This window comes from Westerdykella ornata (assembly GCF_010094085.1).
Source record: "Westerdykella ornata strain CBS 379.55 unplaced genomic scaffold EI97scaffold_8, whole genome shotgun sequence".
Taxonomy (NCBI): domain Eukaryota; kingdom Fungi; phylum Ascomycota; class Dothideomycetes; order Pleosporales; family Sporormiaceae; genus Westerdykella; species Westerdykella ornata.
In genome coordinates, this window is record NW_022986858.1 from 301,427 (window position 1) to 327,510 (window position 26,084).

At 55.0% G+C, this 26,084-nt stretch overlaps 13 protein-coding genes and 1 non-coding gene across 14 annotated transcripts; 6 read left to right on the forward strand and 8 right to left on the reverse strand.

Annotated features, from left to right (window-relative positions):
• Positions 1–22: 22 nt before the first annotated feature.
• Positions 23–94, reverse strand: EI97DRAFT_t51. The gene has a single exon. It is a non-coding gene; the product is annotated as a tRNA-Val (tRNA).
• A 221-nt stretch (positions 95–315) lies between these two features.
• Positions 316–2,155, reverse strand: EI97DRAFT_432664 (DUF300-domain-containing protein). Its single transcript, XM_033798213.1, has 4 exons — positions 1,829–2,155; positions 1,612–1,765; positions 1,257–1,557; positions 316–1,202 (listed from the first exon to the last, which is right to left on the reverse strand). The coding sequence occupies exons 1-4, from the start codon at positions 1,932–1,934 to the stop codon at positions 366–368; spliced, it is 1,398 nt and encodes a 465-aa protein (XP_033654591.1). The 5' UTR covers positions 1,935–2,155; the 3' UTR covers positions 316–365.
• Positions 2,156–2,694: 539 nt separating this feature from the next.
• On the reverse strand, positions 2,695–4,247 carry EI97DRAFT_307874 (uncharacterized protein). The gene is made up of 3 exons (XM_033794581.1): positions 4,123–4,247; positions 3,572–3,881; positions 2,695–3,509 (listed from the first exon to the last, which is right to left on the reverse strand). The coding sequence occupies exons 2-3, from the start codon at positions 3,858–3,860 to the stop codon at positions 2,923–2,925; spliced, it is 876 nt and encodes a 291-aa protein (XP_033654592.1). The 5' UTR covers positions 3,861–3,881; positions 4,123–4,247; the 3' UTR covers positions 2,695–2,922.
• A 484-nt stretch (positions 4,248–4,731) lies between these two features.
• Positions 4,732–5,375, reverse strand: EI97DRAFT_307783 (uncharacterized protein). The gene has a single exon (XM_033794578.1). It carries the CDS (start codon positions 5,270–5,272, stop codon positions 4,778–4,780), a length of 495 nt encoding a protein of 164 aa, XP_033654593.1. The 5' UTR covers positions 5,273–5,375; the 3' UTR covers positions 4,732–4,777.
• EI97DRAFT_432667 (uncharacterized protein) lies at positions 5,298–6,239 on the reverse strand. The gene is made up of 3 exons (XM_033798214.1): positions 6,150–6,239; positions 5,468–6,065; positions 5,298–5,404 (listed from the first exon to the last, which is right to left on the reverse strand). Exons 1-2 carry the CDS (start codon positions 6,150–6,152, stop codon positions 5,541–5,543), a joined length of 528 nt encoding a protein of 175 aa, XP_033654594.1. The 5' UTR covers positions 6,153–6,239; the 3' UTR covers positions 5,298–5,404; positions 5,468–5,540.
• Positions 6,240–6,573: 334 nt separating this feature from the next.
• On the forward strand, positions 6,574–7,488 carry EI97DRAFT_307821 (uncharacterized protein). The gene is made up of 3 exons (XM_033794579.1): positions 6,574–6,796; positions 6,848–7,388; positions 7,440–7,488. Exons 1-2 carry the CDS (start codon positions 6,714–6,716, stop codon positions 7,221–7,223), a joined length of 459 nt encoding a protein of 152 aa, XP_033654595.1. The 5' UTR covers positions 6,574–6,713; the 3' UTR covers positions 7,224–7,388; positions 7,440–7,488.
• A 99-nt stretch (positions 7,489–7,587) lies between these two features.
• On the reverse strand, positions 7,588–8,408 carry EI97DRAFT_432669 (mitochondrial ribosomal protein-like protein L14). Its single transcript, XM_033798215.1, has 3 exons — positions 8,248–8,408; positions 8,083–8,167; positions 7,588–8,023 (listed from the first exon to the last, which is right to left on the reverse strand). Exons 1-3 carry the CDS (start codon positions 8,260–8,262, stop codon positions 7,722–7,724), a joined length of 402 nt encoding a protein of 133 aa, XP_033654596.1. The 5' UTR covers positions 8,263–8,408; the 3' UTR covers positions 7,588–7,721.
• A 459-nt stretch (positions 8,409–8,867) lies between these two features.
• On the forward strand, positions 8,868–11,193 carry EI97DRAFT_457789 (uncharacterized protein; the record flags this gene model as incomplete). The annotated part of the gene is made up of 2 exons (XM_033800849.1): positions 8,868–8,960; positions 9,043–11,193. 2 exons carry the CDS (start codon positions 8,868–8,870, stop codon positions 11,191–11,193), a joined length of 2,244 nt encoding a protein of 747 aa, XP_033654597.1.
• Positions 11,194–11,253: 60 nt separating this feature from the next.
• EI97DRAFT_307968 (uncharacterized protein) lies at positions 11,254–11,769 on the reverse strand. The gene has a single exon (XM_033794584.1). The coding sequence runs from the start codon at positions 11,636–11,638 to the stop codon at positions 11,315–11,317; it is 324 nt and encodes a 107-aa protein (XP_033654598.1). The 5' UTR covers positions 11,639–11,769; the 3' UTR covers positions 11,254–11,314.
• Positions 11,770–12,287, forward strand: EI97DRAFT_307934 (uncharacterized protein). The gene has a single exon (XM_033794582.1). It carries the CDS (start codon positions 11,901–11,903, stop codon positions 12,201–12,203), a length of 303 nt encoding a protein of 100 aa, XP_033654599.1. The 5' UTR covers positions 11,770–11,900; the 3' UTR covers positions 12,204–12,287.
• EI97DRAFT_307966 (uncharacterized protein) lies at positions 12,287–15,008 on the forward strand. Its single transcript, XM_033794583.1, has one exon. The coding sequence runs from the start codon at positions 12,371–12,373 to the stop codon at positions 14,582–14,584; it is 2,214 nt and encodes a 737-aa protein (XP_033654600.1). The 5' UTR covers positions 12,287–12,370; the 3' UTR covers positions 14,585–15,008.
• A 752-nt stretch (positions 15,009–15,760) lies between these two features.
• EI97DRAFT_449821 (GTP binding protein-like protein Bud4) lies at positions 15,761–20,457 on the reverse strand (the record flags this gene model as incomplete). Its single annotated transcript, XM_033800242.1, has 5 exons — positions 15,761–16,462; positions 16,517–17,241; positions 17,295–20,193; positions 20,252–20,383; positions 20,440–20,457. The coding sequence occupies 5 exons, from the start codon at positions 20,455–20,457 to the stop codon at positions 15,761–15,763; spliced, it is 4,476 nt and encodes a 1,491-aa protein (XP_033654601.1).
• Positions 20,458–20,892: 435 nt separating this feature from the next.
• Positions 20,893–23,206, forward strand: EI97DRAFT_432673 (P-loop containing nucleoside triphosphate hydrolase protein). The gene is made up of 2 exons (XM_033798216.1): positions 20,893–21,610; positions 21,665–23,206. Exons 1-2 carry the CDS (start codon positions 21,374–21,376, stop codon positions 22,853–22,855), a joined length of 1,428 nt encoding a protein of 475 aa, XP_033654602.1. The 5' UTR covers positions 20,893–21,373; the 3' UTR covers positions 22,856–23,206.
• Positions 23,207–23,877: 671 nt separating this feature from the next.
• Positions 23,878–25,882, forward strand: EI97DRAFT_308006 (uncharacterized protein). Its single transcript, XM_033794585.1, has 3 exons — positions 23,878–24,686; positions 24,740–24,877; positions 24,931–25,882. Exons 1-3 carry the CDS (start codon positions 24,066–24,068, stop codon positions 25,681–25,683), a joined length of 1,512 nt encoding a protein of 503 aa, XP_033654603.1. The 5' UTR covers positions 23,878–24,065; the 3' UTR covers positions 25,684–25,882.
• Positions 25,883–26,084: the final 202 nt, after the last annotated feature.

Genomic DNA, 26,084 nt, shown 5'->3' on the forward strand with positions numbered 1-26,084 from the left:
CAAGGGAAAAAACGTAAAAAGATAGTCCGACAGGGGATCGAACCCAGGACCTTTCGCGTGTGAAGCGAACGTCATACCACTAGACCATCGGACTTGCGCTCGGATTGGATGTATCCGATTTGATGTTAGCTGAATCAAAATCAAGAGTTATAAACTAGTAAATCTATTGACTAAACCGTTAATGCTGCGGATACTGCGACATCCTGATGAAGAGAGAGACGATAATAGCACGACTTGGCCTTCTCAAAGGAGTCTCAAGGGAAATGCAACGCCAGAGTTACGGTCTGAATCTTCGGCCGGACGAGATACCTTTTATTTCCGACTACTTCTATCTCCTCAATCGATCCTCACCTAGGTGTGGCAGCTTAGATCGTCTTGGCGACCGCGCGACGCCGTCGAGTTGGCCCCCTCAACCCTCTCCACTCCGTCACCTCGACTCCGGTGGAGATGTGCTCCGAGAACCGCCGTAAAGTCCGCGCATTTCCATCGTACCAGCTGGTTTGGCCAAACCGCACCTCCACGCCATACGAGGTAGAGAGTGCAGCGAGTCTTCTCTCCGCCAGCGTGGACTGCTGGACTCCATGATACGAATGATCTCTCTTCCGCCGCCGCACGCCTAGAACCAACCAGCGTATCCCGCGGCCAAACCCTTTCATTATATCCCATGGATTCGCAGCTATCAAGATGGCGCAGAGAGGACCGCAGGCATACACTCCGGGCTGGTCCTCCGTCGTCCCTTCCAGCAACCCTTTCCCATTCAAATTGTAAGGCTGCCAATCGAATGTGAAGATATGGAGAAGCGCAAATGCAGCCATTTCCGCGCATACGAGCAGCGAAGGCAGGCCGACGCGCAGGTCCGGACCGCTGATCCACTGCTTTGCTGGTTTAATGGGACCGTCCTTAGCCGTTAGGAGCGCGATGACGTGGGTCTGCCAGAAGCAGAAGAAGAGAACGAGCTTGATGCACATGAATTTCAGGCCTGGACGGTGCACGGCGATGTCTTGCTTCAGCTGTATGTAGAACTGCATCAGGCAGTACATGGCGACGGTAAGGGAGGTAGCCTCGAAGCCCAGGACCCACACGTATGCGAATCGTGGGTCCTTGGAGCTGTGGCAATAGCGTCCGTAGTATTGCGCAACGGCGGCTATCAGCGTGAAGATGGGGCGTACAATGCAATACTGGAATACGGCGACCCATATGATCCGTTACAAGTCAGCGCGGACAAAGTATTGAGGGTTAAAGTCAAGTCGCCTTACATTAAACCATGTCAGTCCGCTTCGCGCTCTTCTCAACCAGCCCTTGTCCTGTCCTCCGGCGAGTCGTTGCAACCAGCACAAGGGCGGAATCCAATTCTTCGGTTCGATATTACGGAAATAGTCCTTCTGCTCATGCAAGGTTGGAGCGACGTAGTGGCACAAGAGCGAGAAGAAGCTTGCAATGGTAACGGGTTCGTAGCAGTCTCGGGCAAGCTCAAAGTATACGGCACCATGGTAGGCGAGGTACGAGAGAAAGGAGACGACGGCATAGATTGGTACCATGAGGAGAATTCGGATGATGCTTTAGGACCCGCGGTATAAGCGGGTTTTAAATCAGTCGACGGGCGGTACATACCACTTCTGTTCCTGTCTTTTCAGGAAGTGCGATGCATGCCGCCAGATCAAGTAGACAGACAAACCCAGGGCCAGCGCCGTGAAAGAGGCACACAGGATAAGTCCAACATCGTGGAAGGTGAGAGGGTACTTTCGCCACAGGTGTATGTTGCTCACTATGCGGGCATCAGTATAGGGGTTAAGACGCGAATGAGTGGGATAGTTAGCATTTTACGGACCGCCCTCTCTTGCCTCGTTGGCGGTCTCGCAGATGGATTTGCGTCCAAACTCCAGGGGGAATATGTCATCGAACGGCCAAGTCTTGAAGAATGACCTCGCCTCCATGGCGCGTCACTGTCGAGCTGTCTGTCGACATCATGCGACGCAATCAAAGTGGTTGCAAATGAGAAGCCGCAAGGGGAGGTGAGGGAATCTTGGAACACGAATGTCGGGTCGTTTGTCTTGTCGCCAACTGGTGGTAGCCATAACGGGCAGTCGGACGCCGAGTTGCGACTTCCTATCCTGCGCGGACATCTAACCGCCGAGGATCCGCCCGGGCGAGATTCACCGGCTTGGGAGTGAAAGGGATAATCAGGGCGAGCAAAGACAAGTCTTACAGTGCGTAGACGGACTCGCAAGTGGCTTCTAATGATTGGATCAGGCGTCGAATACGGTGTACTAGAAGTAGGGACACCCCTCCGGTTATGCGCCTGCTTGCATAAGGCTTGCACGACGTGACTTGAACTTCACTTCACATTTCCGCAAGGGAAGCTCATCGATTACTGTCTGTATGCCATTGGGATTAATACAAGGAGTTGAAGGGGAGAGACAAAGGAGAATTTCAGCTCATACGCTACTGCCACCACGGACCGCGTAGTTATCGTTGCTTCATTACCAATCCACCGAGTAGTCCAGTATACAGTCCCTCCTCCCTAAACACTACACGCTATGACTGCTTTGATATTTGCAGGGCGCAGCCAAGCCTCCTCTCTAATTGACCAGAAAGGACTTGTGTGAGACGACCGTTAACGCCTGCTCCCTAAGGAGATTGGCAATGAATGGGACGAAAGAAAGAAAACCCTGTATGCCCCATCGCCGCTTGAGAGAAGATTCCATACACTATGGTAACACCGGCCGTACACACACCTGAACGCCTTTAGTAACCACTGAAACCGAAGAGAAAAAGAGGCAGTCTTCGCCGAAACGGCCTCCGTCATAAACGACCTCATACAATTGACCTTTTGAGAAGTCGATACCAACGCCCCTCAACGCAACGGATTGCAGACGACAAGGCGGAACCGCGGGGCAATTGGTTCGTTTGAAGGTCTGCCAGTCACGGCGCAGTCCATCCCACGCCACTAGAAGGGACGTTCGCGGCTGCGCACAGGCGCTTCGTCTTATCCTCGAGGCTGGTGATTGCGTAATGCTTCTCGGCCCACCAGTTCTCAAAGTCGTTCAGGTCGTCGGATTCCAAACCGCCGTCGGTGCGGATGGTTGTCAAGACTCCATCCACCTGACGCGCTGCGTGACGGAGACGCGGAATTGAAATGGTGCGAATGTGAGAAAGCTCGGCAACGTATTTGGCGTTTTGGGGATCCTGGGGCGTCGAGAAAGACCGTTCCCGAGGAAGGCCACGGGCCAGGACGGGCGGGCACGAGATTTCGGACGGGGTCAGGCAGCTCGGAGAGAGCGACGATGTGGTTTGAGACAGGGACGTGGGAGGCGAGGGCGACCGCGAGGATCTGACAGAGAAGGTTGCAGAGGAAGATGCGCTTGAGTCGGAACGGAGAGGGGGCCGCGAGACACGATCGAAACTGGAGAAGCTGGACACACTGTCCTCAAGCTGGAGCATCATTTCATCTTCAGGACTGTCCGATCCAAAACCGATTTCTCCGCTCAGAGATTCCAATCTTTCATAGTCTGGGTCTCGTTTAATAAACGTGTTCTACGGACACATTCAAGAACGGGCAAGGGCAGCTTACCAGTCAGTACGGCAGCACCGGCACGCTGCAACTTGGTGAGCGCACTCCGTAGCTCGTCGGGAAGACGGATCCAGAGAGCATGGTCGGGAGTCCATCGGGGAAGGAAGGCGGGGTCGTAGCGAAACGTCTCAGTGTCCTGAGGAGGCAAAGGCATACGTGGTGACTCGAGACCCGGGGGTAGTGGGGTTGAAACAAAGCTCTTGCGCATGGAGAGTTTGCGTGACCGACCGGGATGAGGGGAGGCTGGCTGGTGGATGGGCCCCATGGAAGGAGAAATCGGGGCAGCCATGGTGACGTGATGATTGTGGTCCTGAGGTGCCCGTGTGAGTAGAGGGTGTGGAGACGCAGGAGAGCGTCAGGCCTTCAGAGACGAAGGAGCCAATGGAGAGACGGTTGGTTGAAAGAGTGAAGAGGGGATAGATATCACGAAATCACAAATGGGAATGACCAGTCGAGGTCGGAGGATGGAGACTTGGCAAGCGTGGAGACGGAAAGAGTAAAAGGCGGGGATGGGAGAAGGGTTTATAAGTGAAATAAGTGAAAGCACATACCAATCACTGGTCGTTGGTTGTTAAGACGAGGCAATTTCCCAGCAGCCTTCCTGTTGCAGTGAAAGGAAGGAGCGGCGGAGTGTTAAAGAACGCTGGATGTGCAACACGCTCGAATGACGAGAATGGGGAAAAGGTGAGCAATGGAAGGGAGGTCGTAAAGGCACTGAATGGGAGGCCGAGCGTGCACAATTGATTGGTGTCTGGGAGTGGAGGTGTAGAGGCGGTTGGGTTGTCGAATTGCACCAGGAGCCCAACTGCGAACAGCGAAGCAGATGGCCACGAGGGATGCGAGAATAGAACTCAGAAACAACAATAATATGAAACAATTCGCAAGAGTCACTCTCCTAGCGCTGCGGACCGAGCGTGGATCTGAAGGTCGGAGTCTGGGGAAGGGCGGCCATATATGGAAGAGGCCACAGAAGGTTGCGGAAAGGGTGGAAAAGACGTTGCCAAAACCAGTAGTTGCGAATAGTCCATGGCGGGCCCGGGCTGTGTTGTTTCTTTTAATCAATCAAGACAACGAAAGCCCCCCTCAGGCCTTACGAACGACGCCCAGCCATTGAGGACCGGACATTGAATCGACCGATCGAAGCGCTGGGGGCGGCCCACCTTGGTCTTTGTTGATTCAGTGGAGTCGCTGTGTCGGTGCCGCACCCTACGGGATGACGTATGACGTACCATTGCTGTCACGGCGCCAAGGCCCTTTGACTGTGCAACTCCTCAAAGAACCCCAGGGCCCCATCTTCCCTAACTGCCCAGGCGGGATGGTGTGCCACAGGACACAGTATACCAGTTTAAGTATTATCGTGAGTCCTTTGGAAGATCCAGCTGTGTTGGTAAAATTAGCAAAAAAGCGGACTTGCAGGAAAGACTGAGATCGCTCCGCAGATCGTACCATGTACAGTAACACAGTCGTGGAATGTTCCCGCACTTTCTTGGTACTCGGTTCCCGCTCTGTGATTTTTCTAGGCTTCTTAGAAAAGTAAACTTTCCTACTGTGAATACACAGTCCTTGCAGCGTACCCCCATCAATCGCGCCAATGCTTGCCCATGCCAGCACCCCGCCCAATATTGCCCAACCCAAACCACATGTGTACTTGTAGTCTGGACCGGTCCACTGCCCCAGTGAATATGCCTCATTCTGGCCCATCAGACCCCCGGGTCAGCGTTTTAACTGGCTCATATACAAAGACATGGTCATGATCCTGTCACGGTTATCCCTCACTCCCAACGCCATACACTGCACAGGTGCAGCAATGATGCAATGGCCCCCTACTCCAACCTGGACATCGCATCAGCATCGCCAGCAGGAAAATAATTAACTCTGGAAAGCGGCAATTGTTACCTCTGGATCAAATGGAGCCCCGAGTCGGTCGTGACAATGCCGCTTATCTCCCCAGGTTGCAAGGCAAAGGCCGCTACCTCGAATTCCTTCTGCATATCTCCCCGTCCGAAGTAGCCCCTGTTGGATGCACGTCAGCCGTCTTCCCGCACAGCAAAACCCAGACATAGCTTCCATACAAGTCTCCGCCTTTCCGAGCGCTGCTGCAATCCGACTCGGTGGTCGCCAGCTCCGCCAACGTCTTTGCACCGCTCTTGATCTGTTCCTGATATCCTTCCAGTATCCTCTGCGCCTCGGCTCGCGTCCGCGTGATGCGCGCCTCTCGCCAGCTCGCAGGCCGACGGCTCTCGTTGTGCTTCACCAGCAGATGGGCTGCTCGTATCTTGTTCTCGCTGGCACTGGGCCGATTCACATTCGAGATGCCCTTGGTGCTGCTGTGGTACTGCCCCATGTACTTCTTCAGCTGCTCATTGTCCGTGCCTGCGGGCGGCTCCCATCGCGAGTCCTTGGTTGCCGCATGGAAATAGTACGGGAGATTCTTGCTGTTCGATATGCGAACCTCCCAGCCCTCGGGCAGTCCTGTCGCTGTCGTCGATGATGCCTACGCTGCGTGAGTCAACCTGCCATGACTGACTGCGATGCGCCGACTTTGTGCTGCGCCTGGTCCCGGGGCCGTGGGGCTTACCATGCTGTCGGACTACGGTATAGCTATGAACAGCGTTGTGACTACGTGTCAATGCAACAAGTCCTGTGAAGGGTGCCCAGGGGAAGGGAGAGAAGCCTATGACCTTTATTTGGGAGTGGGAAGAGTCGATCCAAGTCGCACGCGGACAGGGCACACGGCACTGGGGGCCGAGAGCTTGAAGCCGCGGGGCTGATGATCGTTTATTATCCCTCGCGAACCTCAAAAGCCGCCGTTTCCATGGAAGCGCACGAACGACCGGGTGACCAATCGTCTGGCCTGTCATGTTGATGACTCAAATGTAACAAATGACCAAAGCGGCACTAGTGGTGCAGTAACCATCTCGACGCTCCGACCTCAACCTTTACTTCCACTTGTTGCACCTCATTATTCAGAAGTTGCTTCACTTCTTCGCGAATAGCTCTTACCATTCGATTAGTCCGTTCAACCTCTCTTTTCCGTACGAACTTAGAGAGACTGTTCTACAACCGCTTCCAGATTCCCGAGGTCAGCGCCCAAACTCAGAACGAGCAGTCACATCCTGTAAAAGCAGCACATCCCCACACAATGGATTCTCCTGCAAGTCAACAAGACGATCAGCCCAAGGGCGACGACAGCAAGAAGATCCTCTTCCGTTTCTGCTCAGAATGGTGAGTCCTATTCCCTGTCCGCTTCTGGGACCCCGCTAACCATGTGTCCAGCTCCAACCTGCTGTTCCCCCGCGAAGACAAAGCCAACAACCGCCTTCTGTTCGCCTGCCGAAGCTGCCGCTTCTCCGAAGTCGCTTCTTCATCCTGCGTCATGCGCCACGATGTCGCTTCCTCTGTAGGAGACACAGCCGGTATCACCCAGGATGTCGGTCAAGATCCTACGGTTGGTCTCACTCGTTCTCTGTCCCGCACCACCCTCTCCGACGACTATGACTACCTCCCGCCCCTATGCACCATGTGCGGCCAGGACATCGTCTGCATCGAGTGCGGTGAAGGGTCCGCGCCCGGCATAGCTCTCGAAGCAAGCGATCCTGACGTGCAACCTGCAACTGGGGCGGGGGAGAACAAGCCTGCTCCACAGAAATGAGCACTCTTGCAGGGGGTTATGTCGCTTGTTCTGCTCCTCCTCGGGCATGCTTGCTGACTGTCCCTTCGCATCTAGTTGCCTCGGATTCATAAGCCTTGCCCGTCCTGCGGCGAGAATGAAGCCGTCTTCTTCCAGTCTCAGCAGCGTACTGCCGAGACGGGAATGGTGAGTATCCTCCTAATTCACTCTTAGGTACTTTCCCTGACTCTGTTGTAGAAACTCTACTACGTATGCACCCACTGCGGCAACGTCTGGCAATAAGTCTGCTTGGTCAGGACTTGGATGGAGGATATATGGGCTGTCCTGGTATTTTTGAGGTGTCTGCATGGGTCGGAGTCGATGTTTTCAGTGTTTTGGTGCAAAATCGGTGTCTTGGAATGGTATTGATACCCTGAAATAATGTACAAATGGGTTATAGAGCAAAACATCTCAACCGACTGCGTCTTGCCCGCCGCCTGTGTCCCTAGAACTCCGCCCTATGCAATACGTGAATGCCGCTTATACGTGCATCGGGGCCAATGAGAGAATCTTGGACCACTGCTTCTTCTTCAGCTCGGCAGCAACCACGCCGCTGACTCTTGTGCCAATGGGCTCGCCGGCCTTGTTGATCAATACACAGGCATTGTCGTCGAACTTGACCACGCTCCCGTCGGGTCGCTGCCACTTCTTCGCCGTGCGCACCACCACGGCATGTCTTATATCGCCTCGTCGGACCTTGTTTGCTGCGCTGACCGACACGGTGTTTCCCGTCTCGGGCCCAAAGTTCCGCTGCTTCTGGACGACGACTACTATGCGATCGCCTGTCTTGCCATTAGCCCTTCATTCGTTCCTTTCCCTTCCTTCCCCATTGTTTCCGTACCGACTTTGGCAGGGCGCTTGGACCGCAACACGTTGATGCACTCGACTATGGCGGCGCCCGAGTTGTCGATGCAATTGATGAGGGACTGGATTGCTTGTGTCAGTGAGTGGTTGAAGCAAGCAAAGCTGCGCACAGCACAGCTTGCTTTGAGCTTGCTTTTCGTACCTTCAATTGAATCATTTTTTGCTATTACTGTGTCTCCTGCCCCTCCAGAATCCCAACTCTCTCCTGGCGCGGCCTGTGCGTGTGTGTGCCTGCTTGCGAAGGTTGCGGTGATGCTGTGAATATAAACTATCAACTTTGACTGTCGTTGAAGTCGTTTCCAGTCGGGAGTTGCCGGGCGCAAATCAGATCGATCGCTGGTTCTGGTTCAGCGCCAACCCGCACCCCGGCATTGATCGGTTCCCCTGCACTGCACCCCGACTCGCCGCAGCGAACAAACCAGGGTCACCAACAAGGCCCATTTCCAGCCTCGAGTCTCACGCTCTGCTGCACGCCTCCAGGCGGTCCCTTTTACCTGCCAGCCGCCTGTTGCGCGGTGCCGCTCCTTTGCCTACACAACTCCTCTGTGGTCCTATTGTCCGGCGCGCGCTCTATTGCTCTCCATTCTGCGACTTCGTTCCTTCCCAATATAGGAACAGCCAAATTCCCATGACCTCGTGAACGACGTCACCCCAACCTCCCCTTTTTAACACCCGACTTGTGTGAACAAGCCGGATCCCAACATAGGATTGCCTCCGCCTCGGGTTCAGCTGGCACGCCTGTTACAAGCACCTCCTGCAAGTATGCCTGCGAAAACGCAGGAGTCGAGGAGCGGGTTGACGCTGGAGCAGCTCGCTTCTTACGACGATGTTATCACTGACGCGCTGGTCGACAAGGTGAGAAGCAACGCGATTCCGAACTGCATAGCAGCTCTCCCTAGGCTCTCAATTCACTCGTCTAACGTTTGCGCGACTGCAGGTGCACTTTTGGACCACCATCCGCAAGAACCGAGGCGGTCGCTTTTCCGCCTCTCGCGGCCTCCACGAGGACGACATCTCCGAGATCATTCGCAAGACGGTCATCATCAACAAGGACCCCGCTCATGCCGTGAAGCAGCTGCTTCAGTTGCCGGGCCTGAAGAAGTATGTGGGCACTCTGAGAACTGAGAAAGAGAAGGAGCAGTTTTCGCGCCATTTGCTACGCTACGTGAAGATGTACTTACCCGATTGCCCCTTTGAGGTCACTACAACGAACCGCTACACAATCACCGAACATGAGGCATCGGTTACAGCGCGGAAGGAGATCAAGCCGCGAGAGGAGATCAAGTACCTCACAGGCGTGCAAGTAGCGATGACCGAAGAGCAAGAGAAGACTCTGGAGCTGGCGCGCAAGGACTTCAGCCTCGTGATTTCTAGCAGGAAGAAGACGCGATCCCTGTTTCTAGGCCCTGCGAGATTCGCAAATCACGACTGCGACGCAAATGCCCGGCTGTCGACCAAGGGGTACGACGGGATGCAGATTGTTGCGGTGAAGCCGATTGAGGTTGGGGATGAAATTACCGTGTCCTATGGAGAGGATTATTTTGGAGACGATAATGAGGAGTGTCTCTGTCAGACGTGTGAGAAGAGGAACGCGAATGGCTGGGCGCCATTCAAGCCGATTGCAGAGTCCGACGACGAAGACGATGAGGAGGAGAGTGGGGAAGATTCATCAGCGGCTGCTGCGGCCACAAGAACGGCGAAAGGCCTGCTTGCCCCGAATCCTAGGAAGCGGAAATTCGAGTCTACAGATGGACCTTATGCGGAGGACATCTCTCGACCATCCACCCCAGTGTCTAAGAAGATTAAGGTTGAAAGCGAAAGTCCCAGTCCCGCATCCCGGCCGTCTAGCCCCGCAACGGAATCCCCCAGGTCGCAGCGCACTTCGAAGCCACTACGAGAAACTACTCTAAAGAAGATGTACAGCGTCTCATCACTCCAAGACAATATACCGCTTGCTGGCATCGATGAGCTTGGTTCAGATGCAGCGCAAAAGATTCGCACTCAACAGTGTGTTGACCTTCTTGCCGTCACCCTTAATGAAACGGATTCGTCGAGAGGCATATCCCCTGAGAATTCCACAGCCGCAGAGTCTCCTCCGTCCTCCATCTCTACCGATGCCACTTCCCTTGATGGCGACACTACTCCTCCAGACCTTGATGCTAAAACTACCGTCATCGTTAAGCCATCATATGGCGTGGCCACGGTGAAGACGGAAGAAACAACCATCACAACATCTCTCGAAACCATTGTCACTGAATCCCCTGACGACGCCGCATCCGACGCCTCCTCCGAACTCAGCGAGCTCCCCTCGGAATACGAGCTTGACGACATCAAACGCACAATCATCAAGCGCAAGCGGCCCAAAGCCCCGCTCACAATGCGCACCACACGTTCCCGCGCTTCTCTAAATCCGGACATCCTAAACCGCCTCGGCACTCCCATCGCCACCACCGATCTCCTCGTCTCCAGCTTTGACCCTGCCAAGATGATCGAAAACCCGAGAAAACCAGGCGACTACATCGATTCGCCCGCCCTCCTCTCGACCAAGTACAGCAAATGGGTAGAATGCCAGACATGCGACGCCTACTTCGTGCAACGAGACGGTCTCTTGCAAACACGCAAGGATTGCCCGCGGTGCGAAAGACATAGTATCCTGTACGGATATGCGTGGCCGAAGACGGATAAGGAGGGCAAGGGCGATACGGAGGAGAGGGTGCTGGATCCGAGGACGGTGCATCGGTTTGTGGGGCCTGAGGAAGAGAGGGAGATTAAGAAGAAGGAGGTTCGCGCGAGGGTCATGCAAAGTGTGGGGGAGAGGAGGAGTTGGAGTCGGGCGGTTTCGGGGTTGAGCACGCCGGGGGTGGAGGAGTGGACGCCGAGGGCGGAGAGGAAGAAGGCAACTCCGAGAGATAACAAGAGGGGAAGTGTAAAGGAGAAGCAAGAGTTTGTTGTGAAGAAGACTATCGGGGGAAAAAGGAAGAGAGCCATGGAGAGCGAGAGCGAGAACGAGAGCTCTGATACAGATACTGAGGTCGTGACTACCACGCTATCCGGGCGGAAGATCAAGCGCGCGAGGAAGACGATGTGAGACGATTATCCTTGCCGTCGGTATGGATACCCTGGTTTTCTCATTGAAAGGGGAGGGAAAAACTCTTCTTTCCTAAGCTTGTGTCGATTTGGCGCCCATTCGGAGTTTTTTGGAGGCATATTTATTCGGCGTCTGAACGCATGCATGCATACCCCGTGGGTTTGGAGGGTTTCACAGTGGCGTCGGGTTGGCATGCATCATTGATTTTATGCTTGTTTCCGGACTGGAACGGATGTATGATATTAGGCATAGTATTGAATATGGTGGGAATGATTGGAATGAGAAGATGCTTTCCTGCTGGCCCATGTGCACGGTTGGGTGGGTTATGTGTAAAGTATTGGGGACGAAGAACTGAGGGAGGTGGAAGGTAAGTGTTTCCCATATACTCCGTACCGTGTTTCTCCCTGGCTGACTGCTTCAGTGGTAACAGCTTCAACTTCGACATTTTCTTCGTTTACTATCTACCCTTGAAGACGGACATTTAGTAACTCAACCAGGTACATGGCCTAGGTAGATATGAAGTACAAACCATCACGTGCCCCGCAACGTTCCTCAACCTTGGGGGGATCGAACGCTCCAGTCCCGGAACTCAACCTCCATATAACCCCTGGCCGCCTTAAACCTCGCTCTTCTCACGTTCCTACGCTTGACCACCACTCCGATCTCATTGTTTGCGTTTGCATCTCCTTCGCAGCGCAGCCTTAGAGATGATGTGTCCACCCACCATCACCCACACGTTTGTCGTCCCAATGTTCCTCCTCGGGTTGTACCATTATCAACACTGTCCAACCGTTAGCACCGGGCGCAAGCAAACTCGACAACACGCGTGCTGCGCAGCTGACGCAAGCGCGCGCTGTCGGTGGGCGAGGCGAGTGATGGCTTTGTTGAGAGTGTGCTCTTTTCTTTCTGTCTTCTGTTTCTCTCTTTCTCATGGCTATCCATCGCAAGGTAGAAGTGGGTTTGAAGAGTTTATGATTTCTTGGTTTGGTATTGATGAGGATGGCCGATGAGGAGCGAGGCTCTTGATTGATTGCGATTCGTCTTTCTTGAAAGCTCTTGGTTTGGTTACTTTTCCTACAATATCACCCCTTTTTCCTTCTTCACTGCCTCCATCTTCCCCACCGCTCTCCCCGTTCCTCCCCAGCCCCGAACCAAAAGAGAAGGGAAAAAACATATTATGGGCAACACCCTCACCACCCCACCCGCACCCCCCTTCATCGCCATCTCCGGCCCCCGCTCCAAAGTCCTTTTCCCCACAAACTCGACCTTCGCCTTCCTGCCCCCGGAGTTCCCCACGGGCCTACACGACTCTGCGAAATCCTACGGGCCGTACCAAGCGGGAAAGTGGGGTAGGGGTAAGAAGAACAGGAAATACTACGACACCGGAATACCCATCTACACGCCTGTACCGGGGAATCGGAAACCGAGATATAAGTGGCAGGATAAGGGGAAGAGTAAGAGAGGGGGAGGTGGGAAGGGATACGCATACTTTGATTCTGGGCAACGAGACTGGGAAGGAGACACGGCGACCACGACGACAGGGCCGACCTCGACGGCGACGTATGGCAGTTCGATTCTATCAGAGCCGTCGATCGAGAGGGTTCCGCATAAAAGGAGGCATAGCGGTAGCTTCCCCGTCCGACGGCCTTCGGGACCGAGACCGGTGTTTCCGAGACGAGGTACGGGCGTCGGAAGGAGAGACGCCCGTTCGGTGGTCAGTGATACGGATATGGGACATGTCCCTGGGTGGAGACAGATAGGGAGGCGTCCTGGGGGGATGATGGGTATGGGCGTGGGCATGGGAGGGCCGTACGGTGCGGCAGGAGGCATGGGGATGGAGAGACCCTGGACTGCGCCGGCGGCGTATCCGGCCATGGGAGGGATGGCCATGGGTATGGATGGAGGGATGGATGGAATGGGCGTAGGAGCTGGAGGCGTTCCGGCATATGGCGTGCCCGCAACAGGAGCAGGGGCAGCATACCCAGGCACAGTACCAGGAGGAGCAGGAGCAGCAGGAGCGGCACCGAACCCGTACGCCTACGCATACGTCCCTCAACACCAAACCGGACACCCAGGAGCAGCAGGACTAGGAGGCGGGATTCCACCCGCCAACCACTACCCCCAACAGCAACAATCACAACCACCACCACCGCACTACACCACCAACCGCCCTCCAACACCCCGTGGCGTCGCCCGTGTAGGCCACGGCCCATATGTCCCCGCCGCAGGTGCAGACCACGGACACGACAGAAACCGCACCAACAAGCGGGCTCCAATCTCCCGCGACGACGACGGCGGCAACAACAACACCTCCCACCAATCGACGAAACCCTACCACTCCCTCACCTCCCTCGACGCCTGCATCTGCACCACCAACTGCACATGCCGCAAAGGGCACCGCGTCGTCTACTTTGAAGACCGGGACGACGGTTCGGGCCCCCTGCGCGGCGAGATCCGATACGTGCTGCGCGACGACCTTGGGAAAGATTGCGGGGATCATAGTGCGTGTTTTACGCGCGAGGGCAGGAGGAAGGGCACCGTGGGCGTGGAGGAGAAGTTGGGCGAGGTGAGGAGGGAGGTCAGGGATGGGTTGAGGGAGATTCGGGAGGCGGTTGCTGGGGGTGGGGGGATGGGGAGAGCGGGTGGAGGTGGTGGTGGTGGAGGTAATGGCTACGCAGTCGATCATGGTCATGGATATCCATTTGGTTTTGCAAATGGCTATCCCACACACATACCACCACCCGGGTACTCCTCCTTCCCCACGGGAGGAGCAGGCATGGACGACATCTATGACCCCTCTCCCCCGGACTTCCTTCACCACATGCACATGTATCCTCCTCCCCCCAACAACACCGGCGCCGGTGCAAGACACCGCATGATGGTACCTCCCGATTTCCCACGCAGCAGACCACAACCACCACCATTAGGTCGCCCTCGCGGCGGTCCCTTCGCACCGCCTGGCATGGGAATGAGGCCGCCATTTGGCCGCCGCGGTCCACCTGCACCACCTCCTGGAATCGGAGGCGGTATGGGGATGGGCATGCCCATGGGAAGAATGCCTCCACGAGGCGGGCCTGGAGGAGGTGCACCAGAAGGGAGGAGACATGCCCGGCCACCACCACCAGGCGGAGGACGAGGAGGAGGAGGAGGAGCAAGCGGATTCGCCCCCGGACGTCGCGGCCGCTCTGGTTTCCCTGCCGATATCGAGGACAATGTAGATGGAGGAGGTCTCGGAGTGGGTATGGGTATGGGTATGGGTGGTGGTGGTGGTGGCGGTGATAGATTCGGAGATGTTGGTATGGGAATGGGGATGGGGATGGAAATGAACGGCGGAGACGATGGCGAAGACGACGACGACGACGACTGGGAGGATATGCCCGACGGTACGTAGTCTCCCAAGCCAATTCTAGTGCTGGCTGGCCGGTAAGCTGACATACCCAGAGACCTAGAGGGTCTGGAGCGCGAGTGGTCTCCTCCTCCTCCTGCTCCTGCAAGAGGAGGACGAGGTAGTTCCGCCGGGAGAGGCAGACCGCGAAATCGGCGAGTATCACCTGCAACCGGTGCAAAGAGAGGCGGAGGGGCCAGGGGAAGAAGACAGGCTCACGTGGAGGACGGGTCGGAGGAGTGAAGAGAGGCCGCTGAGGAAATGGGATCAGGGTCTGTCTATAGCCTAGAAACTCTACGGATAGATCAGATTTGGCAGTGCAGGTGGGGCCTTCAAATCGTTGTTGCTACACGTGTCTCTTCATATCTTTTCACCTTTTACAATTTCTGTGAACATACATAATAAACGCATCACAAGCCTTGCACGAGACTTAACACTCATATTTCACGCAATGCCACACACTTCACAGCAGCAAAGCACGCCCATACAGTTTGAACCAAATATATATCTGCCCTAGACTGACTACGCCCGTCCCCCTTTGGCCTGCGCGTCTGCATCATCATCCACTCCATCGCAGTCATTCCACAGTCAGAGAGAGAGGGAGCCAGTTGCAGGTCATAAAGCGTTTGTTCAGGCTACCAGCACAAACACCAGACAAGCAAAAACACCCATCCTTCCCCCCACCAACGCCATTAAAACTCGATAGTATACTCAACGATCGGCAAAGAAAAGGATAAAGAAGAAGAAGAGGAGTAATGAGTTAAGGGATAAAAGAAGAGGGAACAAAGTAAAGGCAAGAAAAAAGGAGGTGCAGCATTGCAGATATGGCTTCTTCTCCATCTCCCTCCCAAAACACAAATAGGCTTCGTCGTTTGATTCGCAACTTCATCATCGTCATCTTCTTCTCCGCTGAGGCAAGGAAATCGGCGCGGCAGTCGTAAAGCGAGGTCTGTACAGCGGTGACCGAGACTCCAGGGTGGGGGCATCGTAACAAGCGTAAATTCGGAACATCTGACATCGCCAAAAGTGATCGTGAACGCATTTGTCTTGTCGTTGCGTATTACTGCACTTAAAAATCGGCAGATGACCAGGGCGGCAGAAAACGACAGCTCCCGAGCCTGAACGGAACCGAACAAAAGTACAGGAGCCAACAGCACAATTCTCCGCATCGAAACTGGAGGACTAGAACATCATAGATCGAACCTGCTCGCGGCGGCTTGAATCTCCGACTTCTCGCCTACGAGGAACCACACCAGCTTTGTGACGTTGGTCCTTCTCAACGGGCGGAGGTACATCCGATCGATGTCGAGAGTGGCCTTTGGCTGGACTGGATAGCATCGGTGGTGCATCGGACTGAGTACGAGTGTGACTCTTGGTTGGGCTGGAGGGAACGGACTTGCTCTGGTAACCATGATGCGACTGAGGACGTCCGCTCTGTTGCTGGGCTTGGCAGCTCTCCTTCAGCGCCTTCGTCTGAGCCAGCTGAGGAGCAGCCTGAGACCGGGCCTTCTCGCGACGCTCCTTCTGGAGCACCATCTCCGTCCAAGCTTTTCCGTTGGCGACATCTTTGCCCACAATCTCAGAAAGGACATTCATCCATTCTTCTTTCTGAGCCGTGGTGTCGGCGTAGAAATCAATGACCTCGCCATTGGCAAAGCGGATGCGGAAACCTTCCTCGACGAACATGTAGCCTTCCTCTTCCTCTGCAAAGGCGGACTTCCGTCTTCCTCCGTTTTTGGTGGAAGAGGGCTGCTGAAGAGCAGTCTTGTCATCAATCAGTTTAGTTGCTTTTGCAAGATTGATAGTAGCACGAGGTTGGCGAGTAGTCTCATGGTACGCTGTCAGCTTCGGACCGTCGAGACGGAAGAAACGACGGCGCCAGTACTATGGACAATTAGTTAGCCGGATTCATCTTTCAAATATGGCTTCAGAACTTACGGGGCAATCACCGCCCTGCTGGCTTAGATGACCTTCGAACTGCTTCGACTTCACTTGCTCGGCTTCTCGCAGTTCCCGGATGCAAGCATTCATGCTCTTGGGCATATCCTCATCTTTTGCGTTCTTGGGCTTGGGTACGTAGAGCAGTTGTAAAGCCAGCTTGCCGACACGGTACGGTGGGCGGCGAACGATGCCGCCACGCTTGCTCTTGACACTGCTCGCGACAGTATCATCGACAGCCCATTCGTTAAAGCAAGGAATATCAACGTTGAGTGGTCGTCCATAGGCTTCGTTCTCGTGGTTCTTCAGGCAGACGTATGCACGCGCAAACGATCCGTCTGATCCTACCAGATTGTGCAAAAGATCCCAAGCCGTAGCCTGTTGTTTCCGCTTCGCCTGGGCTTCCTGTTGTTGTTGCAAAGCAAGACGCTCAGCCTCCTCCTGTTGTTTCCTTTCCTGTTCTTTTCGCTTCTTTGGAGACGACAGGAGGTTACGGAAAGCAGAGTGAGACTTCTTGTGATTGACAGCTTTCACGGGCGCAGCAGCCACTTGAGGCTGAGGTGGAGGCTCAAGCTTAGTTTGGAGCGTGAGCTGGAACTCGAGATCGTCAAGAACAACAAGCTCAAACTCCTGCCCAATTGGGACATTGTGACCAAGCTCTAACCAAGATGTAGTCACACAGTGTAGCCCATTATCAAGGGTGAGCTGGAAGTAAGTGCGCTCAGCTGTCAGGAATGTTAGCACAGGTTGCTTTGGGACAAGAGAGTCCAATACGTACTCTTAGGCAAAGGCAGATCAAGGTCTTTCACACCGACAACTTTGACGAACAACCTACCCCTTTCAGTTCCGTCCTCGAACTCCTCACCATTTTGCTCCTGGACAGAGTCAAGCGCACCGGCAACAGCAGATTCCTGGCCGGGAAGAGGAGGTACTGCACCTGCGGCTGCTGCACGCCTACCAGATGCGGTTCTGATGCTCCGTCGTCTTGCCTTACCATTCCAGGGCTCGGTGGTCCACGCGGGCTTGCGCTCAGCGCTTGTCTTCCGTGAGTCGGCAGTGTTCGCTTTCGCGGCCTCAGTTGGCTTTTCATCACTGAACTGACGGCTGCTGGCAACGACAACTTTCGTGTTTTGTCGCATCAAGTATCCTTTCTGCTCACGGACATAACCGTTAGTGGGACTGTACGTATACACGAAACCTTCACCGCACATGAGGCGGGATCCATCGGACTGGGCGACAGAGGTTGTTGGGAATTGAGCATAAGAGGGTAAAGGGAAAAGGTTGTATACCTTCTGTGCTTCAATGATGTGGTCGAACTCTTTGTCCAGGCCAAAGCTAAGATCATTCGAGTCGTCTCCAATGGGGATGTCGATGTCCAACATAAGGTTTTCCTTGTTGGAGGTGGAGTGGCCGGACTGAAGGTCTAGGTCGGCGACGTGACCGACTTCAATGCTCAACGACTGGCGCTTGGGACTCCGTTCGGGCAGGGGCGGAGGGTGTTGACCGCTGACTTGGCGACGAGTAGCAGCCATGTCCACATCCTCAGGAATCAGGGACGGGCGAGTCTTGAGCTTGCCTCCAGCTCCTTTGATGGTCGCATATTCTTCGGGCACCACGGGGGAGTCCCGCTCCTCCGGCTGGATGGGTTCAGGAGTCTCAATCGGATGGCGAATGACAGAGTCAGGAGTGCTCGGTTCGTTTGCCTCTGCGTCCTCAGTAGATTCGGGAGTTTCGGGTCGGCGAAGGAATTCTCGCATGGCACCGATTGTGGGTGCACTGTCAAGAGGACTAGGCACTGTCTCGAAGGAGGCTTTGAGCGGATCTAATGTCAGATTCACGTCGTCACTATCAAGGGAGGCGAAGAGTTCATCGCGTCGGGCCTCCTTCTCCGCAGCTGATGGTGACGATTGCAGCCCGGTCGGGGTGGGTGGGCCAGATGTTTCGATTGTGCTCTGGGACGTGGGCTGCTCATCAGGTTGAGAGGAGTAGTGGCTAGCATCGTCATCTTCTTGGATATCTGTCCGGTTCTCGTGGTGGATCACAGAGCCTTCACGATGGTGTTCGTCCAGTTGAGATAGTTCGGTATACATCTCAGTCGTCTCCGCCATGGAGTAGGCATCGAGGACACTATCTGCTTCTGATTCCGGAATAGCAGAATCCTCGCGTGGGAGTTCATCGAAGTTTGAAGAGGCCTCTCGGGACGGGATTGGGACGTCCGGGTCGAGATCGGCCAGGTCTCCATAGCTCCGCTCTGGACTGGACTCCGCATCGTAGTTGTAGATGTCGTACTCTTCAAAATCACGACCCTTTACCTTGCGTAGAATCGATTCCCGGGAGATGCGAGGGGCTTTGGGTCCATCTACAGTAGTGTCGGAGTCGCCTGTCTCTTCCGAGATCTGGCTCTGATCTCTGGGTTCAGACTCATCCTGTTTTTCATGCCTCTCCTGTGTGGGTGTGTCGGTATCGCGATCGCCGTCAAAGTTCATCAAGCGGAGCCTATCCTCCAGGGTCATCGATCCCTCGCGCATATTCAAGAGGTCAGACTTGGAGAAACCCGCTGCTTGCGGAAGCTGCGGTAGTGACCGGCGTGCGCCGCTTGCACGCTCTGCTGCAGCCGCGAGGCCTACGCTTGAGTCGCGACGACGGTTTTCGTCAACGCCTTGCATACCTGGCAGAGGGGGCAGTGGACGTGAGTCCCCGTCTGAGGCTATAGAACCATTACGGTTGGAGAAATTGTGGCCATTAGGGCGTGTGTCCGGCATGGGACTGCTATCTCGGCCATCAAAGACATCGTCGTATGTATCCGTCAACGACGTATTGGCGACATCGGGACTCATGTGGCGCCAATCTTCCGGAAGCACGACTGGTGTCTTCTCTGTATCCTCAAGTGAGGCATCAAAGCTGTCATCCTGATCGAAGCTCAAGTCTTCATCTTGTTGCGAATCATAGCTACCCTCGCGCGAGCCTGAAGCGACCGAGGAGGGATCGGGCGTTACCATCTCGTATTCGTTGATGATTGGGGGAGCAGCATCAAATGTCACACTCTTTGCATGGCGGCGCAGTGGTCGAGGAGTCTGACGGCCCATGTCATCGTCGTCCGAGAAGACGCTAGAGTCTGGATTGTACTCAGGGTATCTGAAGCGTCCCGGACTGGCCAAGGAAGACTTCGTCGGTGATGTGCGCCCTTCTGGAGGGGGTGTCCTGTCCTTGGTAGGGGAGTTGAAAGACGAAGGCGTGGAAGGTTTCGGTAGAGACGACTTGGTCGGGCTCAGCGTGGGAATTTTGGTAAGGCTTTCCCCGCGACGGTGGCCACGTATCTCTTCGTTTTGTTTACGTAGGGCAGCTAGACCATTTCCGCCGAAAGCATTACCTTGGAGCTGGGTGCTCAAGGGACGCCCGGCAGCCAATGGTCGATCCAGCGGCTGAACGGCAGCTGGGTCATACTCGTTCTTTTGTTCGCGCGCAAACATGTTGCTGTTCTTGACGCGGGAAGCCTTCTTGAGGTTCTCAATGGAGGAGCGTTTGGGCGAGAGCGAAGGCGAACTGTCGCGCTCGAACTCGTTCTCGGAACCAAAGCGAGCCTTGGGCGAGGCTGTCTGCTCCTTCCAAAACAGACGGGGGCTCTTGTCAAAGGGTGACGAGCCAAACGGGGAGGTTTCCTTGGTGAACATCATCTTCTAGTTCCGGGTTAGCGGTTGCCTGGAATGTGAATATCACAGCGACATGAGTGTTTACCTTGGTAGTCTGGTTGAAGCTAGGAGAATTGCGCCTGATCTCGCCGGTTCCAATCTCAGAGAGCGGGCGACCAAAGGTGTTTCCCTTGGCTGGTGAGCCGGTGGGCGTCTTGCTGATGCGCAACGGCGATACCTGCAAGCGCAATACTGTTAATAGAAAGCGATGACTTAGGTACTGCTTGCACGTACGGCCTCGTTCCTCGACATGCTTGCTATTGATGCAGGTTGCCTGGATGCGCCGACGAGGAATGTTTGCGAAGAATGCGCGCGCTCCCTCGAGGGCCCAGCGCGGTGAATATGGATGCACTGAGACTCAAAACGGGCGTGTTGAAGAGAAGGACGGGGTGGAGCGCATGCGCTACTGGTAGTGAAAAGAAGAGGTGAGGAGAAGAAGATAGACAGAAGATGAGTGCGATGGGAGATGGGAGATTGACTGGATAGCCTGCGGAGGTGCGGATCGCGGGCGATAGAGTCGACAACAAGCCCGGGATGCCACCTTGTTTCGCCCGTCGCCCAGGGCAACAAACGGGCCGCGGCGCCACACTTTCTTGATATGGCTAGAGCAGATCAGCGCCGAGCTGTGGCGCATGAAAAACTTGTGAAACTCAAGACACGCATTCACCACCCATCCTTCAAAGCGCCGCATCCGCATCCACCATGTCGAACTGATACCCCACCCCCTTAAATCAGGCCTCACCGCGGTTCAAATATCTCCGCCATGTTGCGCCAGGCTACTCGAGCCTGCCCTCTATGCGAGGTTCGCTCGTTGCTGGGTCCTAGCACTCCTCCCGTCTCGCAACAGACACGCCTCTACGCGCAGTTGCAGCGGGAACGAGCAACGCGCCATGTTTCCGCGGCCTCGAGAACCCGTTCAGGGCCGCGCCCATCGGCTGGAGTGAGGGGCGAAAAGCCACGACCATCGCGCATGGTGCTGTCGGACAATGTCGCTCGGACCTCTCCAAGGAAGAAGCCAGAGCCCTTCTCTTACCTGAACAGAACAAGAGCTCCACCGATGCTCGAGCGGCGGCGAGAACAGGCTTCGGATAAAGAGAGGCGCCCTTCGAGCAGACATACAGGGAGCAGAGAAAGAAAGAATCGCTCGGAACCATACCATGCCCTGAAGATGCAGAAGACGCTTCACGAAGTCCCTTATGGATCCCGCGCCGCCATTAAGCGGAAGATAGAGCAGATCGACAGCTTCGATGCATTCCCGCTGGCGGACAAAGTCAAAGAAGCCATCAAGGATGCGTTGCCAGGGCTGGAGTACCGCAATCCTACGCCTGCTCAAGCCATTGCTATTCCGGCAATTCTTGGTCAGGATGCCAAAAAGAGGACACGGCACCCAAGTACAAAAGCTGGTCTACAATCATTCCTCTTAGCTGCAGAAACAGGCTCTGGCAAGACTCTCGCATACCTCCTGCCGACCGTGGATGCAATCAAGCGCGAAGAGGCGGCGGATGCAGAGCAACAAGCGCGCGAGGAAGCGGAGGAGGCCGCCAAAAGAGAACTCGAGAAGAGGGATGACATGTTTGCGTTGGAGCCACCACCTTTGAACAAGGCGACCGACCCGGCCCGGCCTCGAGCTGTCATCCTGGTCCCTTCTGCGGAGCTGGTTGCGCAGGTTGGCGCCGTAGCGAAGTCCCTGTCTCACACCGTCAAATTCCGGGCAGCGCCTATCTCGGCGAAGAACACTGCAACTGTTATTCGTAGCCGCCTCTTCAACGAAAACGGCGTGGACATCATCATCAGCACAGCTCCCCTGCTGGCCAGCATCGCTGAGAGCAATCCCAACATCCTCAGTCGTGTGACCCATCTCATTGTCGATGAGGCCGACTCGCTTTTCGATCGATCCTTCAAGCCTAGCACAACCGAGATTCTGGAGAGAGCCACACCTTCGTTGAAGAAACTCATTCTGTGTTCTGCCACGATCCCACGATATCTGGACAAGTATCTCGCAGCTCGGTATCCGGACATGAAACGACTTGTCACCCCCAACCTCCACGCAATCCCCCGTCGTGTCCAGCTCGGTGTTGTCGATGTGAACAAAGATCCGTATCGTGGCAACAAGATGTTGGCATGTGCAGATACGATATGGCAGATTGGCAAAGCCAGCGGAGATTATGACCCTGTCGAGGGCAGGGAGCCGCTGCAGACGAAACGCATTTTGGTTTTCGTGAATGAAAGGGAGGATACGGACGAGGTGGCGCAATATCTGGTAAAGAAGGGCATCGACGCCGTTGCCTTTCATCGCGACACGGATCCTGGACGCCAAGCCAAAGCGCTGGCAAGCTTCACTGGTACCGGGAAGGAGGACGATAAGCAGCCAGAGAGCCCCTCGTCGAATTCTACTGGAAAGTGCAGGCTCCCCAACACCAAGGTCATTGTGACGACAGATCTTGGCTCGCGGGGTATCGATACTGTGGCCGTGAGGCATGTCATTCTCTACGATGTACCTCACACGACGATTGACTTCATTCACCGCCTCGGCCGAACCGGTCGCATGGGCCGACGTGGGCGGGGAATTGTGCTTGTTGGCGCTGGCGACCGAGCCGACGTGGTTAAGGAGGTTAAAGATGCCATGTACCGCGGCGAGGCTTTGATCTAGAATTTCTTCATATTGTATATCCCTGTATAGGTATGTGTATGATATCCCCGCGTCGGTAAGGGCTGCATAGCGCATTGCATGGCGTTGGACATGGTATTTTTATCTATCCTCGTTTCTCAACCTTTTCCTCATCCTAGGATTTCCTGCATGTGCGCAATCAAGGGTGCTGAAACTGCTATCCCACATATTAGACATCCAGTCTTTGACCACCACAGAGGTGACACTCTGCGGGTGGTTGTGACTGAGGTGTTACTGAGGTGGGAGAGAGTAATGTTCGTACAACTCCGCGTAGTCTTCTGTAGCGCCGGCTTGCATGTCTGGCGTTGCATAGATTGATGGAGTAACATAATAGCGTACCAAGAAAGTCCAGCGGATCTATCTAAACTGCAGTGATGGCGCCCAGGAGGAGGGCCGTTCCGCCTGTAGGATTCGCTCGCAGTGGAGAACAGTAGATGGCAGTATGGTACTATGGTACGAACTCCCCACATGGTGGGACCTCGTATTCGCGATGCCGCCCAGATAGGGAAGATTGCAATCCTACACGCGATTTACGCGGCACAGGAGGCGTGGCTTACTCCCGCAAGTGGTCAAGTATATGAAGTGACGGATCTGCTCTTTTGTCGTCTGCGACTTTTCAACCTCTTCCTTCATCCTGTGTCTACAATAATGGCCGTCGTTGGGTTCATCATCGGCTTCTTGCGCTCGGCTTTGCGCTTCCCCGGATGCGCTTGTCGGCTTCATCACATAGATGCGCGCAGCGACTATTGGTTACCATTGGACATGACGGCCTGGCTGCGGCCCGGAGGACAGGACCAGAAAAGAGTTCATGATTGAGATTGCCTGTTCCATAGGACTGATGGAATCTCCATGACGTACCCCAAGAAAGTGACCATCACACAGTCTCTTATTCCTTTATGAGGAGATATATTTAGCCCCCTAAACCATACGAAATGCGCAGTGCCACTGTCTTCGATTGGCTGTTCCGACACGATGTGCAAAACGTTGCTTGGCAACCGTCGTTGGTTCCCCTTCTCAAACCCGCCTCCAGGCAGCCATCTTCACTCTCCCAAACGCCTCTTTCGACCATAGTCGGATATTTTCATATCTACATTGGACACTCTTCAGGGAAGCACTCTGTTTCATTTCTAGCAGTCATATCTCACAGTCTCGTTTCGTCCTGCACTAAAAGTCAGGCTGAAGCAGCGTCACCATGCCCAAGCGCTCCCACGGCTGCTTCGAGTGCAGGAAACGCAAGGTCCGCTGTGACGAGACAAAACCAGAATGCAATACATGCCTTCGACGCGGCACCAAATGCCCTGGCTACCGCCCAGCGCACGCCTTCGTCGTTCACACTTTTGATCGGAACCGGGGCAGAATAGACGTCAGAGAGGACGAGGACCGCTATAGATATGCCAACCGGAACCACCCATCAGACAACCAGGCCGTTGTCCAAGCCCGCCCCTCAGAATCAACGCCTGTCGATGGTCCCGTGCCGCGACCTGTCAATCAGGCCGCAATAGATCGAGTCCAGTTCCTAAGCAGCTTCCTAAGCCTATATCTCCCGAGCTGGAAGGGCGAGATCCTGACCCCTCCGGCAGCTATGATGTTCTACCTCCCAACTGTGCCTGCGTCGAGACAGGTCTTCTCCGCGGCCCTTGATGCAGTGTCCATGGCCCAGCTTGCCGTGGATAATAAGAATTACCCCTTGATATATCGCACCAGGTCCACGTATGGCACGGCTCTGAGCCACTTGATGAGAGCCATCAGTCACCCAGAACACTCGCTAACAGATGAGACGCTGTTGGCAACATATCTGCTTGGCCTGTACGAGGTGCGCCAGTTATCTCCGGGTAGTCAATTTCGTCCGCATATTGACCAGCTCAGGTATTCGTTGGCGTCACGGGGATGAGTGGTTTCTACTACCATGTGCAAGGCCTCCTCCATCTGCTCCGGTTGAGAGGACCGTCTGGTATCAAGACACCATTGGCATTGGATGTATTCCATGGTGTCCGGTACAACTGGGTACTTAGTGGCTTTGCCGGGAGCATGTGAGCCTCACTGACATAGCTGAACAGTTGTCCGTTGGATACCGCCTCCGTAGAGCCTCGATCCTAGACTCCCCTGAATGGCTCGCCGTGACCGCCAACGCTGCAAAAACCGACCCTTACGTAGCGCTGATAGACATTTGCATCGGCATCCCCCGCATCCTCGAACGAACAGACCAGCTCGCCAAATCCGCAGCTTCCGTTGAGGAATTTGACAAGCTCATCGACGATTCCCAGCAACTCGCCGACCGAGCGTTTGCCTGGTTCGCGAAATTCGAGAGCAACGGCCCGCTTTACACGAAAGTTCCCATCGACCAGATGGACGGCTTTCTCACATACTTCAATGATCATACCTACGACCCCGTCTACCACTTCAAGACCTTCGCCATCTTCACCACGCTCATCAACTACTGGATGGCCATGTCCATCCTCCGCTCCAACACCTTTGGCCTGGTGCGCCGATTCCGCCAACTCGCGCCAAAGCAACTACTCATGTGGGACCGCGAACTCTCCAGCTACGCAGACAACATCTGTCGCGCGGTTCCCTACGGTGTTCGACGGTCGGCCGGGTACTGTGGCCGCTTTGGGACCCTGACGCCGCTCGTTGTCGCGAGGAAGTACTATGAGGCGAAGAAGGCTGCCAAGGAGATGGCGTGGTGCGATAAGGTGTTTGTAGGAGCGCGCGTTCCGGGATTATACACGCCGCCTAGTTCGAAGGCGCATGGAACGACGAGTGACGGACAAGGGCAGAGTCGGCCGGGCGGGGCCGTTATGAAGGCGTAAGGTGTTGCATGAGTGGATGCATGTAGCCGATGAGGTCCCCTTGAAGAGGTTGTGTGATTGGAGAGAGACAACTTGCCCTATGGACTACGATCGGTGTGCGAGTCATGCCAGAGAACCCCGCCACCAAAGTTTGATTCTGGAAGGTCTCTTCAAACCCTTACAGATCCCTTTTGAGACGGATTGAAATCATTTCCGACGCGATTCGATTGGTACCCGTCACCTGGATGGACGTTGGGAGCGTTGGCAGAAGCAGTGTATATCGGCAACATGGAGTAACCCCACCTTTCTGCGATGTTGTCATTGAGCATGGCTTCCGAGAACTGAGTGCTCCCAACAGCGTATCAAGGTAAACGACTTCTACGCAGGACTCTTCTCTGAGGAGTATTTTGAGCGGACAAAAC

Excerpts from the sequence above, each read along its gene's own strand:
- EI97DRAFT_307966 (XM_033794583.1), top strand. The coding sequence starts at position 12,371 with ATGGGCAACACCCTCACCACCCCACCCGCACCCCCCTTCATCGCCATC.
- EI97DRAFT_307934 (XM_033794582.1), top strand. The coding sequence starts at position 11,901 with ATGATGTGTCCACCCACCATCACCCACACGTTTGTCGTCCCAATGTTC.
- EI97DRAFT_432673 (XM_033798216.1), top strand. The coding sequence starts at position 21,374 with ATGCAGAAGACGCTTCACGAAGTCCCTTATGGATCCCGCGCCGCCATT. Across the intron at positions 21,611-21,664 it reads ACCCAAGTACAAAAGCTGGT|CTCCTGCCGACCGTGGATGC; the intron begins CTACAATCATTC and ends ACTCTCGCATAC.
- EI97DRAFT_307821 (XM_033794579.1), top strand. The coding sequence starts at position 6,714 with ATGGATTCTCCTGCAAGTCAACAAGACGATCAGCCCAAGGGCGACGAC. Across the intron at positions 6,797-6,847 it reads TTCCGTTTCTGCTCAGAATG|CTCCAACCTGCTGTTCCCCC; the intron begins GTGAGTCCTATT and ends CCATGTGTCCAG.
- EI97DRAFT_432669 (XM_033798215.1), bottom strand. Across the intron at positions 8,024-8,082 it reads CAAGCGCCCTGCCAAAGTCG|GCGATCGCATAGTAGTCGTC; the intron begins GTACGGAAACAA and ends ATGGCAAGACAG.
- EI97DRAFT_432664 (XM_033798213.1), bottom strand. The coding sequence starts at position 1,934 with ATGGAGGCGAGGTCATTCTTCAAGACTTGGCCGTTCGATGACATATTC. Across the intron at positions 1,558-1,611 it reads AAAAGACAGGAACAGAAGTG|CATCATCCGAATTCTCCTCA; the intron begins GTATGTACCGCC and ends CGGGTCCTAAAG. Across the intron at positions 1,203-1,256 it reads GCGGACTGACATGGTTTAAT|ATCATATGGGTCGCCGTATT; the intron begins GTAAGGCGACTT and ends GACTTGTAACGG.
- EI97DRAFT_307874 (XM_033794581.1), bottom strand. The coding sequence starts at position 3,860 with ATGGCTGCCCCGATTTCTCCTTCCATGGGGCCCATCCACCAGCCAGCC. Across the intron at positions 3,510-3,571 it reads CGGTGCTGCCGTACTGACTG|ACTATGAAAGATTGGAATCT; the intron begins GTAAGCTGCCCT and ends AACGAGACCCAG.
- EI97DRAFT_308006 (XM_033794585.1), top strand. The coding sequence starts at position 24,066 with ATGCCCAAGCGCTCCCACGGCTGCTTCGAGTGCAGGAAACGCAAGGTC. Across the intron at positions 24,687-24,739 it reads ATCTGCTTGGCCTGTACGAG|GTATTCGTTGGCGTCACGGG; the intron begins GTGCGCCAGTTA and ends TGACCAGCTCAG. Across the intron at positions 24,878-24,930 it reads ATGGTGTCCGGTACAACTGG|TTGTCCGTTGGATACCGCCT; the intron begins GTACTTAGTGGC and ends ATAGCTGAACAG.
- EI97DRAFT_307783 (XM_033794578.1), bottom strand. The coding sequence starts at position 5,272 with ATGGGCCAGAATGAGGCATATTCACTGGGGCAGTGGACCGGTCCAGAC.
- EI97DRAFT_307968 (XM_033794584.1), bottom strand. The coding sequence starts at position 11,638 with ATGTCGAAGTTGAAGCTGTTACCACTGAAGCAGTCAGCCAGGGAGAAA.